General features: G+C 36.3%; 2 protein-coding genes across 2 annotated transcripts; both read right to left on the minus strand.

The window, feature by feature from the left end:
* Positions 1–487: 487 nt before the first annotated feature.
* LOC107584353 (sclerostin domain-containing protein 1-like) lies at positions 488–1992 on the minus strand. The gene is made up of 2 exons (XM_016270929.1): positions 1766–1992; positions 488–1231 (listed from the first exon to the last, which is right to left on the minus strand). Exons 1-2 carry the CDS (start codon positions 1959–1961, stop codon positions 819–821), a joined length of 609 nt encoding a protein of 202 aa, XP_016126415.1. The 5' UTR covers positions 1962–1992; the 3' UTR covers positions 488–818.
* Positions 1993–5492: 3500 nt separating this feature from the next.
* On the minus strand, positions 5493–13299 carry LOC107584324 (ankyrin repeat and MYND domain-containing protein 2-like). Its single transcript, XM_016270900.1, has 10 exons — positions 13233–13299; positions 12201–12265; positions 11330–11468; positions 10311–10409; positions 10074–10234; positions 8162–8376; positions 7943–8078; positions 6439–6567; positions 5886–6006; positions 5493–5641 (listed from the first exon to the last, which is right to left on the minus strand). The coding sequence occupies exons 1-10, from the start codon at positions 13297–13299 to the stop codon at positions 5493–5495; spliced, it is 1281 nt and encodes a 426-aa protein (XP_016126386.1).
* Positions 13300–13750: the final 451 nt, after the last annotated feature.

Genomic DNA, 13750 nt, shown 5'->3' on the forward strand with positions numbered 1-13750 from the left:
TCTTGAACTAATTCCTCATTTGTTACATAGTTTCTGTCGGTCCATGAAATTCTACAACCTTGCCTTTAGCTACAGTCAGTGGACTCAGTGAACAAAATGATACAAACCAGCATAAGTAAACTACTTAATTTATTGTATAAATGGGTAATCAGCTGTGTAAATGTCAACTGAAAATTTTCATAAAACAATTCTATAAAAATATATGGATGTAATTCTATTCAAAAACCACTATATATGAAATGCAAATATTTACATAGCTGTAGTAATGAGTCAGTTTTTAAAGGAATAATTCACCCAAAATGAAAATTGTTTACTCACCCTTAAGTTGTTCCAAACGTTTTCATCTGTTGAACACAAAAGAAGAAACAGTTGGCTTCCATATTATTTTTTTCCATACTGTTTGGCAACTGTTTGTTTCCCAACATAATTATTTTTGTGTTCACCAGAAAAAGAAACTCATACAGGTTTGGATCAAATTGAGGGCGAGTAAATGATGGCATTATTTTCATTTTTGTATGAATTATCCTATAACTTTCGTCTGTCATTTGAAATAGTATACATAATTGCTTTATATAATTAGGTTATTTATAAAAAAAACATGACCATATTACACTCAAAAAGTGCATATACTCTCACACATACACAGTCATAAAAGAATCCACATCTGAAAATATAAAGAAAAACAGCTGTACATCTTGTTGCAGTCCAAGTCAGAGTCATTGCGGTTCAAAAAAGTCACTTTCCTTCTATGGGCAGGTCTGTGTTGGTCAAATCTGCACCAGTATGGCTCATCCTCAACAAACCAGAGGCTCTAATATTTATTCATTTTTAGAATTAAGCTTGGAGTTTTTATTTTTGCTTTTTTTCTTCTTGGGGTTCTGCAGTGGATGCTCCTTTGAGGGACTCTGAGGTGCATGAGAGGACTCGTTGTTTTGGCGCGTGTATCTCTTGCAGGTGCAGGATGTGACGGCGGTGATCTTGTAGGTGCGTGTGCTGCCGTCCTGGCACTGGAGTTTAATGCGCTGGATGCGTGTGCGTTCGGTGACGCAGCGCCACTCCTGGGCATCCCGTCTGCTCCAGTAGTGACCTCCACCGATCCAGTTGGGCAGCAGGTGGGTGGGAAGACATTCTCCAGCACACACTAACTCCTTGACGGGATTCAGGCTGGTGCATTGGCCGTCAGATATGTATTTAGTGGACCTCAGCTCCCTGCAACCGACCTGGTGCTGTTCTGCAAAAGGAAAGTTCATGCTTTAAAAATCAGAAGGAATTATATGATGCATTGCACTTTAAGTTATTCTACAGTAGGCTAATACAATAGCCTGAAAGTTTAGTTTTAAAGGCTTTAAGTTTTAAGGTTAAACAGACATGAACAGACAGACTGATAGATAGACAGACTGCTAGATAGATAGATAGATAGATAGATAGATAGATAGATAGATAGATAGATAGATAGATAGATAGATAGATAGACAGACTGCTAGATAGATAGATAGATAGATAGATAGATAGATAGATAGATAGATAGATAGATAGATAGATAGGTGTTCAGGCAGGTTGCATAGATGTTCTGACTTGTTGAAAATAACAACTTTTTAGGCAATATCACCGGAGTTATAAAAATATACAAAAGCTCATGTTTTTAAAAATATATGCGAGCAACCATATAGATTCGGATGATTTGAATTTTGTAATATTATTAAAGATATGAACCCTACAAAAGTGTGATAAACGCACGAGTAAATACTTAAAGGTAAACACGTACCAGTTTGGTCCCGGCTCTCCGTTCGTCTTCCTCCGTTGCGCGCTCGATTTAAAGAGGCATTATTTGGTGTCTGGTGAGATGATGCCACCATGTGCCCATGAAACTCTTCAGTGGCATCATTTTTGAAAGCATGACAGTTTTTTATCAGAAAGCAGAGCAGAAACAGCAGCTGGTATTCGCATGTGTTGAGGGGCATTGCAAAAGAGTTCGGTTCAGTGTCTCTTTGAAAACTCAGAGAATGATTATACCTACCTGTTTCTCATCCATGTTTATATACCCGCCCATTCCAGAACAGCAGCAGTGAGTGGAACGATGAAGTGTCCTCGCGATGTAGTACACGCCCACCTACAGCTACAGTATTTTGCACCGTGAAAAATTATTCTGGAAATTGGAAAATTATACTGATGTGAGCTAATCGTCGCAGAAACATTATAAATATATTGTATCCAGACGATTACATTTGTTGTCTGTTTAGCCTATTTTATATGTATGATTATTAAAACCAATAAAAATGCAATTATACATTTAATTTAGTGTAAAACTGCAACATTAATAGAGAAACATACCAAAACGCACTTGCTGTGAAAAATGTGTAGTTTGTCATTTTACTCTGACTCTATTCATGCAGTCTGTCTGACTTTTAAATGTTACTTTCATTCTAATATAATCATATAATGTTATATGAAGTATTATTATTATTAATCATTTGAAAATAATTATATATATATATATATAATAAGACAACAACAAAATAATCCAGCACATATTTTAAGTTGTCTAAAAGAAAACAAAACATTCAGACATTCAGACAATTCATTCCACAAAATGAAAACTGAATGACATTTTTCACAATCATTTTTAATAATACTTTCTTATATTCCCATGGCCCTACAGAGGACAATCGTTTTGGAGAATGGATGGATGGATTCTTGAATTACATTTTGTTGAATTTTCATATTTTTGCAGTTGGATTTATTTTATTCTCAAATTTTTTAAATGTTTCAAAAATATTTTTTACTTATGCAAACAAACTTTCACTATTACTGTATTGCTGATCTTAAGTAGGAAACACCTATTGTGTAGCTCAGTTGATACATGTGAGCAAACAGTGCATTGCAACACTCTCAAACAGAGAGACACTGTGCTGAGGATGTTGCGCTCTCAGGTGTGAATGAGTTTTCAAGCATATTTAGATCCTCTACATGTGAACCTGATGCATTGTACTCTAGGTACAGGCATGCATGACAAAACCTATGAAACGGGATAGCCCTGGATTATTTTACCCCAAAATTATCCAAACAGGTGCCTCCGATGAGCTCACCAAATGAATGTGCATAACACAAACGACATGGAGGAAACACAAAAGCCCAATGCTCGCTTTCTTTTACCGAAAATGTGTGGCTCCCCCAAAAAGTTTCTAGTTTCACTCACTCCTCGGGCATTTACGATTAATTCATTCCGCTTGCCCCCAGGTACACTTCTTTGATTCGGACGAAAACACACTGATTTTTCCCCCCCTTTTTTAAAACAAAAACAAAAATGTAGCCTATTTCAAAAGCCACTGCTGTCAAAATGATCTCTTATTACCTAAAAAGCACTGTTAGTCATATTGGTAAAGGGGGGTCTATTGGGGATCACTGAATATGCATCCTCAGGGCTTGAAAGAGGAATATCAAAGTCATGCGATATGATGCGGCATTCGCTAATTTCTGCATCTGAAAACCGGATATTTGAGATAGTCCTTTCATGCACCTGTAATGACCGTGACATGCTCATAGATGGAGACAGGAGAGGGATGAATCTCAGGGGAAACAGAGAGGTTACAGCACGGAGTTATGGGTATATTGACATGCGACGTGACAACTGTGTGCTAAATAGACCCTTGTTTGGCCCACAGGGTGAGATAGTCCCTTGGGATGAGGGGATGTGGAGACTGGGAACAAAGCGCTCAGGAACAGACAGAGCCGTCTATAGAATTCTGAGCGAGTGCCTTAGGATGTGTGCAACAGGACCAAGTGTGGGAAAGTCCACGGAGGAGATCCCTGCTCTCTCAAAACTCACTGTTTAATGCAGTTACGACACTGCAGCTTAAACTGGACATTTTCAAAACATTTTTTGAGAATGTGTTGGTATATATTGATTGATGATTATGATAATGATGCATATTAATTTCAAAATGTTTATCTTTTTTTTTTACTTTAAATTTTAGTAAACATCATCACGTGTCTATTTCATTAAGCCATCATTATTGAGATCAAAATTTCACCTGAAAGAGGTTTATGTTTGTAATAAACACTGTGATTCTGATCATTTAAAGCATGTATGCTGTTCATTCTAAGAAGTAAACAGTACACAGCCTGCTGATGCCAAATTTAAGTTCACACTTGATCTTCAGAGGTTGGACGCTGCCCTCTAGCGGAAAACTACTGAATTAAAATGTATGTATTACATCAATTTCTTTAATTGAGCAAGAAAAATAAAGTTGAGATAAAATTAAGCCTTCAATATGAACTCTTTTAGAGGTTCTAATTTAAAAGCAAATTATGCGAGAAGCAAAAAAACAGATTTAAAAAAATAAACTATGTTATAAAACAAGCAAAAATAGAAACACTAAGGTGGAAAAGGTACAACTTAAACAAAAGCACATAAAGGAATAGTTCACCCAAAGATGAAAATTTGCCGATTATGTACTCAGCCTCAAACCATCCAAGATGTAGATGAGTTTGTTTCTTCATTGGAACACATTTGGAGAAATTTAGCTTTACATTACTTGCTCACCAGTGGATGCTCTGCAGTGAATGGGTGCTGTCAGAATGACAAACAGCTGATAAAAACATCACAATAATCTACAAGTAATTCACATGACTCCAGTCCATCTGTTAACATCTTGTGAAGCGAAAAGCTGCATGTTTGCAAAAAACAATTCCATCATCAAGATGTTTTATAACTATAACTGTCACTTCTGAGTCTATAATCCTCCAGTGAATAAGTCCATCCAAAATCCACCAACATATTCGTTTAGTACTTTTTTGGACTGTTTTCACTTGTAAACTATGCTTGATCTGTGTATATTTCTCTCCTGATTCAGATGAGATGATTTTTTCACTGGAGAAAGTAATATTATGGATAGAGGACTTGTATTTTAACCGGAAACAACGATTTTAAAAACGTCTTAATGATGAACACGCTGCTTTTTGCTTCACAAGATGTTAATTAGTGGACTGTAGTCATGTGGATTATTTGTGAATTATCGTGATGCTTTTATCAGCTGTTTGGACTCATTCTGATGGCACCCATTCACTGCAGAGGATTCATTGGTGAGCAAATAATGTAATGCTAAATTTCTCGAAATCTGTTCAGGCGAAGAAACAAACTCATCTACATCGAAGAGGGTGAACACATTTTTAGCAGATTTTCATTTCTTGGGTGAATGATTCCTTTAAAGTGGTAGAGAACATCCTCAAAGTTTTTCTTTCTGTCTCTGGAGTATCAAACAGTTGCCCACAATCAAAATAGTAAGTCCTTTGGTTAGCAGTTTGTCATGTGCTCTGCATGTCCTGTACTTACACAGCTTAGAATAAGTATACAATCCAACACTTCAGTATCATTGTTTACTGTTTCCTATAAAATGCAGAGCACCAATCACAGCGCAGCATGCTGAGGACGAACTGGATGCCCAGCGGACTTCACCTGGCCAAAGAAACAAGAGCCAATATCTTTCTGCTCCTCAGTCCTTTCCAGCACAAGGAGGATCTTCAGAGGCCTCAGAGGTTTCACTGTGGTCTTCAGAGGGACTGTTCTGAAGTGCACACTTTGACAAACCCAGACACAGAGCCAGCATGGAGCTGGTGCCGTTCACTACATCATTGTCATCAACTGATAGGAAACAGAAAACAAACAAATGAAATAAGCTTCGTATTTCACTTCTAAAACTCTTATAACGTAACATAAAATGACAAGAACAAAGCTTCTGTAGAAAATAACCTTGTTTTTATCATCAGTCCTTAGTCATTCAGTGTCATGATGACCAAAAACACTGGTAAGATTCAGTAAGATCTAACTCAAGTAAATCAAGCATTTCTTAACTAACCACTGATGTGCTAATATGCTAACACTTTACCACTGCTAGAGAGTTCTCTCAGTTTGGGTTGGCGGTTGCCTCTCTGTGGCACAGGAGTTTTGCACTGCCTCTTATGGGTGAACCAGTGCAGCCTCTGACACGTCGGCCCACAGTAGACCACCTGCAAAGGGATCAGAGCATTATGGGAAAACAAAGTGTTTCAGCAACATGTGAAACTCCAACATAATGACAAGAGAGCTTACTTAAGAATACAAAACAATAATCTTTGCATAATGTAACTCAACAGTGCACTTTAAATGCAGTTTTAAAGTTAGATATCTTTTAATTTTAATGTTCTTGCATTTCTGACTAAATCTGGGCTTCTTAATTAAAATGTAGGTTCAGGATGAGCCTCAAGAGAAAGCACATGCTAAATAGCAACTTAAAGTCAGTATACTTTGCAGATGGTCATTATGTGTGATTAACTGTAAAATAAATCACATGAACAACATTTGTAAGTTTAGCTACAAAATGATCAAAAATGTCAGTATTAATGGAATGAATGTTGATGGCAAGCTATGATTACTTAAGAAAAAAAGGAAACAGATTATACCATTTTACAGAAGGAGCACTTCTTGTCAGCACCCTTCTCTCCACAGGTAGCACAGTACTCTGTGTCCATAAGCACCATCTGGCCTGTCAGTGTCTGGGTCAGAACCGAGAAGGCTGTGGGCTCGTTCCCCTGGAAACAAGAGAGAGGCTGTGAAACACAATGTTTACACATTTTTATAATTTCAGTCAGCAAGTTATGAACATCTACACTAGCATTCAAACGTTTGATTAGTAAATTAGTAAAACAAGGTAATGTTGGGAAATAATATTAAAACTTAAAATAACTGTTTTTGATTTGAATTTGAATTTTTAGCATCATTACTCCAGTCTTCAGTGTCACATGCAGTGTTGGGGGTAACGCATTACAAGTCAAAATGACTTTTTTCAAGTAACTAGTAAAGTAACGCATAACTTTTTTAATTTACAAGAAAATATCTGAGTTACGTTTTCAAAAAAGTAACGCCAGTTACTTTGTTTTCCCATTTATTGACTGACAGCTCTCCTGTCCTCATGTTGGGAGAAATCGGAAGTTGTGTGCGCTGTGTGAACATGATGTTACTGTAATTCTAGACTAAATGTGAATGTGCATTAATTCATCCCACTCACAAAAAACAGATTTAGCATTCATCAAAATGAATTAAAACAGTGAAATGCAAACTCAGAATATGACGCAAACCTGCAATAATTAAATATGTTAAATAACACAAATGTATCTAATCCCATTGTATTAACTGATGTCTTTGCTGCTGACCTGTGATGATCCAGTTCAACCATACTAATAAGCAAAAATGACTTTAGAGAAACTAACAATTGTGCTTTGTTTTTTATTGCTGAAGAGTGTTTCTTCTCCTGCGTTCTACTGTACAGACGTGAATTTACTTTTGCTTCAGCCTGAGGTTTATTCATTACACTTTTTGGTGTGAAAGGGCTTTTACATTTGCTATAAATAGAACTTCTTATATTAAAAACAATCAAGCCCTGCTTATATTTAAAAAGTAACGCAAAAGTAATATAACGCATTACTTTCCATAAAAAGTAACTAAGTAACGTAATTAGTTACTTTTTTAGGGAGTAACGCAGTATTGTAATGCATTACTTTTAAAAGTAACTTTCCCCAACACTGGTCACATGATCCTTCAGAAATCACTCTAAGATGCTCATTTGCTGCAAGAAACATTTCCTATTCTTAAAATGTCGAAAACAGTTGTACAGCTTAATATTTTTTGTAGAAACAGTGAAACATGTTTCTTTGATGAATAGAAAGGCCACATGTAACTTAATAAAGTTAACTTGTAAACTAGTGATTATTATTTAATATTAACTATTAAAAATATTAATTAAATATTAAAATATTATATATAACAATATTATATTATATTACATATCTAATTTATTATATTATTTAAGTAAGTATTATTTAAAATAATTCCACATTATATGACCCTTTAAACTTTGTTTATTAAAATTATAAGGTGTCCGTTTTATATGTTTAAAAATGTACTGACAATTTCCACAGGTGCTATACTTCGGACCAGCTGTTGCAGCAGGGTTGCCTCACAATAGGGAAACTTCCGGATACAATCACGAATGAATTTCTCCTGGTACTGAGGGAAGCCATCACCATCTCTTCCTTTCAGAAGGCTAGGGCAGAAGAAAAATATATGTTTTTGTGACTCCATTTGCAAGACTGTCTAAGATGTAATGGACCGTAATGATGATGTCACCTCCTCAACAGGGCATCCAGGTTGTCATCTCGTTCCTGCAGGAAGGCCAGACACTTCTGCAGCACGCAGCTGATGTAGTGCATCTTCATGGCCAGTACCTCATTCATGTCCTGCTGTTTCACACACTGCTCACAGAGCAGATCTATCACACGGTAGCACTTCTCCAGGGCAACCACATCCACCAATAAGGGGTCCTCCTTCACCAGCATCACCATCTGAAAACACATGATGGAAAAAATGTGCCCCAGAATATGAGAAGTGAATATAGCAGAGAGACACTATCCTTACTTACAATGCAAGTTTCATGGAGGAAACATGTTCTCACGCTACATGATTCTGTTAACTGATCCCTGCTGAGTATGGCGCTGAGACACCTTACTCATCAGAAATCACTGGATGTGAGACAGCTGAGATAGCGCACACAGATGCCATCCGAGATCTGCCACAAAGCACACACGCAAGTCTATACTAGAGCAACTGTGTATTAAATTACTAACACACACCTTTGATTTGACACTCACAGGCCTGCATTTGGAAAATAAATTTCTGCTGATTTTCCAGAAAGCCTAATATTACCTGTTTTGATGATGCTGAGTTGAAAAATATCAATAAAAAAACTCTCAGCACATACATTTGTTTTCACAAAATAAGAATGAAGATTTTTCAAATTATATATAGCCCCAATATGTATCAGCTTTAATGCATTTATCAGAATAACAAAAGCAGTCAAATGTCAAACACACACTCTGTTGTCAAAGAACTTTACACATTTGGAAAATACATTTCTGCTGATTTTCCAGAAAGCCTAATATTACCTGTTTTGATGATGCTGAGTACTCTCAGCACATACATTTGTTTTCACAAAATAAGAATGAAGATTTTTCAAATTATATATAGCCCCAATATGTATCAGCTTTAATGCATTTATCAGAATAACAAAAGCAGTCAAATGTCAAACACACACTCTGTTGTCAAAGAACTTTGCATAAACACAAGATCCTTAAAAATAAAAAAAAAATCACAAAACTAATTTGAACAATTTGCTTCTGTTGCTGTTTGGATTTTACTACATCCAAACAGCAAGCACCTTTTCAAACAGACGTTATCTTAATTAACAAACCGCGTATTTGAAGTACATCCTCGCCTAAAAAACTCTTAAAACTACATTCCGCGACACAAAAACAGTATTATTTATAAAATTATAGTGGATTTGGGTGTCCGCCACGAGTCCACGACACTCGCTGTGAGAAATAACGTAAGCAGAACGATACAAACGGTGAAGCGGTTGGAGTTCTGTTATCACTAGAATATTGCACTTCTCTCAGCCAATCAGATTCAAGGACTAGAAAGAACTGCTGTATAAGGGATAATACAACTTCTTCACCTTACAAATGGTTGTCGAAAGCAAAAATGCTACAAACTGTGTCTTATTTTGTGAGAAAGTGTCTATTTTTGGCACTATTTTAGGAATCAGCACCCCAAAATTAGTAAGAAACAAGTACTGGATTTCATTCAGCAAATATTATGCAAGGCGGTGTTATTTATGTATTTCATTGCACTGTCACATGCAAATGTCATTCCATTTTTCATATGCTACGCAATGAAGGCTGTTTATCAGAGCTGTAGGTATAACAGATTTATAACAGATGTCCAAGCCTGTGTTGAAATGCAGGCCATGTTGTTGCCCTGTAATATCACAAGGATATATTTAGATGGAATAAAAGCAGGAGGGGTGTTGGTTAGTGCAAACTGATGCTTCCTCCAGTCATGTGACCTTGTATGGTATTCTTATGGGTCAGTGTTATAAAAGCATAGGTTGCTGTGTTTCACTCCCATTGTTTGGTTTGTGTGAGCATGGGGCTTTACTGCTGCTTGAAATCTGAGTTATATAAACACACTTGGCAGTTCTTACCTTGACAGGATTGAGGTTAGTAGTCATGATGATTTTGTGTAGGGGTCCTGCTAGTTTGGGGGGTAGTTTAGGTTCAATCTCTGAGCCCTGGGGTCTGGTGTAGTATTCCAGCCTCGCACGAGAAAAGAAATTGTTGATCACTGTCACACAGTCATGCTGACCTGCACAGGGCAGAAAGATTAAGATTATTTATTCATTAGTAAGTAGTAAATGTGCATACGCATAGGAATCACTCACCCACAAAGGCAGCCATCTGAGCAGCAGTCCGTCCCACGGAGTTGACCAGATCTGTCTCTGCTCCAGCATCTAAGATCATCTCTGTTATTTCTGCATTACCTGTAGGATTATTCAGATTAGATGAGCTGGGAAAACTTTAGATGCCATTTTCAGATTATCTACACTATATAGAATACTGTTCAAAAGTTTGGGGTCAGTAGTATTATTTTTTTAAGAAATGTATACATTTATTCAGCAAAAATTCATTAAATTGATCAAAAGTGAAGACGTTTATAATGTTACAATATTTATTTTAATATAAATGCTGTTCTTTGGAATTTTCTATTCATCCAAGAATTCTAAAAAAAAAAAAAGGCAATATTGCAATTAAACTTTTCTCATATAAACACAATACTTCAATCAAATTGATGTGATTAAGCTCATAATCATCCAACATAATCATAGTAAAATATGTGGCGCATACAGATTGCAATCGCAAAGAACAGATATGTAAACATATTACTGCGATTAATTCCTTACACTGATTATTGGAACTAATCAAATATTTCTGATCAAATAAATGCCATCTTGGTGAGCTTAGGAGACTGCTAAAAACTACTGCTTTATTGCTTTAAAACTGGATCATTTTATTGTTATTTTATGAATAGTTGATAAGAAAGAAATCACCAATACATGCAAACGCATTTTACAATATATTTTATGATATTATTCCAATTTTACACACTTTTCTGCCCTACTTGTGTGTTTCTGTGATGATTGTGCTATTTGTGCAACCCAATGCAAGGTCGTCTCTTGAAATTCATTCATAAATGACCTTGCAAAAGCTGTTACCGAGGCAGTGCCCTTTCAAAAGGTACTCAAATATGTACAATATGTGCCTTTAAGGTACTTATACAAACTTTTTAGGGGTAAATAAGATCCAAAGATGTGCCTTTTGAAAAGGTACCAACTCAGTGAAGCTTTTGTACCTTTAAATGTTAGAAAATGAAACTTGGTAGAGTATATCGACATGAGTTTACCTGAGAGGCCAGCGAACATGAGGGCAGTATAACCATACTCATGCTCATTACAGTTGACATCAGCTCCGTGCTGCAGCAGCAGTCTGCACATGTCTGCTTTGCCCTTATAGGCCGCATGCATGAGAGGGGTCATGCCATACTAAAACCACATGAAGGAAAATACTTCAGAAATGTCTTTTCATCTGCATGACTCAAAAGCAAATGACATTTAGCCTTGTTCAGTCCCCTCGCAAATTGTGAAAATCCAGAAAATGTGTCTGCAGGATGGAGATTCTGACAAAACACTGGCACTTGTTGAGAGTGACATGAGCTGGGTGAGTCATAATCTTTGGTGCTCCTTGGAAGAAGTCGAAAGACTGCGTTGGTGGCACAGCGAACAAGCTCCACATCTGATTTTGACAGGTGGGATACACTTATCACCTGCTGTTTCTAATCATTCTGGCCCCAAAAGGACCTCAAGTAGTCTGTAGGTTACATCTAGTGGCATGTCTCCATTATCACACCTCTTTAAGGACCGCATCCGCCACTCAAGAGTCTCCGCCATATGCCTGAATAACAATGCGGAACATATGTTGTCACCTCACCAGCCCACCAGCCACTGCACTTGTTTACATAAGGGCTGATCGTCAGAAAACAACTAAATAATACCACTATTTACAGTGTCAGGCCTGTGTGTCTATGTAGTTAGGCTGCCGTAAAATAGCATAAACATGAATAAAAGTAGCAATAAGTATGGGTTGTGTTTGGCCAGCAGCCCTATGTCTGATTTTATGTTTTGTTGTGTTCCAGCTTGGTGAACCCCAATGAGCCATAACTGGTGCTTAAATGGCCTGTAAATTACTACCCATATTCATCATCTTTATGTTCTTACCTCATCCAGACAGTTAACACGCTCATTTGGATTGCTGAGGAGCTGGGTGGCCTCTTGCACATCACCTTTTGAGAAAACACAGTCTAGAGTTTAAAAACTAAACATCAGGATCATGGACAACTCATGATGAGCCACCATTGTATTTCCTTGGATGGTCTACATACCCACTTTGCATAAAGACACTTAAAGTATACTGAGGGTATTTTTAAGATGTTTTTATTATCTACCTTTTTCAAATTATGCAAGGATTCATTAAAATACTGTTCTAAGATAAACACAAAGTTTCATTAAACTGGTTAGTTTATAGATAAATCTTACCTTTAATATCAAAGTCTGTATAATATGAAACAGGCACTGTGTATATAATACTACTGTTCAAAAGTTTGGGGTAGGTAAGATTATTTTTTAATGTTTTTGAAAGAAGTCTCTTACACTCAGCGAGGCAACATTTATTTGATCATAAATACAGTAAAAACAGTAATATTATGAAATATCACAATTTAAAATATCTGTTTTCTATTTGAATATATTGTAAAATGTCATTTATTCCTGTGATGCAAAGCTGAATTTTCAGCATTACTCCAGCGTTCAGTGTCACATGATCTTTCAGAAATTATTCTAATATGTTGATTCGCTACACAAGAAACATTTTATATTATTATCATTGTTGAACGCATTTGTGCTGCATTATATTTTTGTGGAAACTGTATTTCCCCCCCAGGATTCTTTGATTAATAAAGTTGTTAAAAAACAGCATTCATTTGAAGCAGACATATTTTGTTCTAAATTTATTCACTGTGTCATCAACGAAATGTGTTTTGCTGAATAAAAGTAATATTTTTTTATTTCCAAAAAAAAAAGAAAGAAAGAACCTTTGTGAAAAATAAACTTTTCATAGTGTCAGAAAGCTAGTGAATAAATAAACCTCCAACCAATTCAATAGGTTAATTTATATAAATAATATATACGCAGAAAGTTTGGTTTTAAGAAAAATAAAATCAGAAAAGAAAACTAAAGAGTGATTTCCAGTACCTGCAGCAGCTACCTGTAGCATCACTCTCTCTTCAGATGTCAGATCACCTTTCCTTGCAGGGGTCATGCTCGACATATTGTTATTATTGTTAAGGATAAATAGTATATCGATGTGAAATTGCTTCCTCAGAATACCGACCTTCTAATACAAAACTCAAAGTAAAAAGAAGGCATCATTGGTTCATACCACTTTGGAAATTGAAAGGAGGGGAGGGTGGATATCCGAGTGACACGATGTGAAAAAGCCGTAATGAATATTTAAGGATGTCAACATTTATTTTATTTAAAATATTCTATAAATACAGGTTATTACTTTGTCATTCAAGAGGATTTAATTATTAATAGCAGTAGTAATTAATGTCGTTCGAAGTACCCCTCTCGAGAGTAGTTCAGTCCAGCTGTACTTAACTTGCCTGCTCAAACTGTCTCGTGAGATAGATACTGCGCGCAGCGGTGCTCGAGATCATCACACAGGCAGAATCACAGACAGGTAACGTTAAATACAATCACATGATGCG

The sequence above is a fragment of the Sinocyclocheilus grahami genome, unplaced genomic scaffold, assembly GCF_001515645.1.
Source record: "Sinocyclocheilus grahami isolate Dianchi unplaced genomic scaffold, SAMN03320097.WGS_v1.1 scaffold58.1, whole genome shotgun sequence".
Taxonomy (NCBI): Eukaryota; Metazoa; Chordata; class Actinopteri; order Cypriniformes; family Cyprinidae; genus Sinocyclocheilus; species Sinocyclocheilus grahami.

Excerpts from the sequence above, each read along its gene's own strand:
- LOC107584324 (XM_016270900.1), bottom strand. The coding sequence starts at position 13,299 with ATGACCCCTGCAAGGAAAGGTGATCTGACATCTGAAGAGAGAGTGATG. Across the intron at positions 12,266-13,232 it reads GCTACAGGTAGCTGCTGCAG|GTGATGTGCAAGAGGCCACC; the intron begins GTACTGGAAATC and ends TTTTCTCAAAAG. Across the intron at positions 5,642-5,885 it reads GAGAGAACTCTCTAGCAGTG|TTGATGACAATGATGTAGTG; the intron begins GTAAAGTGTTAG and ends GTTTCCTATCAG.
- LOC107584353 (XM_016270929.1), bottom strand. The coding sequence starts at position 1,961 with ATGCCCCTCAACACATGCGAATACCAGCTGCTGTTTCTGCTCTGCTTT. Across the intron at positions 1,232-1,765 it reads GGAGAGCCGGGACCAAACTG|AACAGCACCAGGTCGGTTGC; the intron begins GTACGTGTTTAC and ends TTCCTTTTGCAG.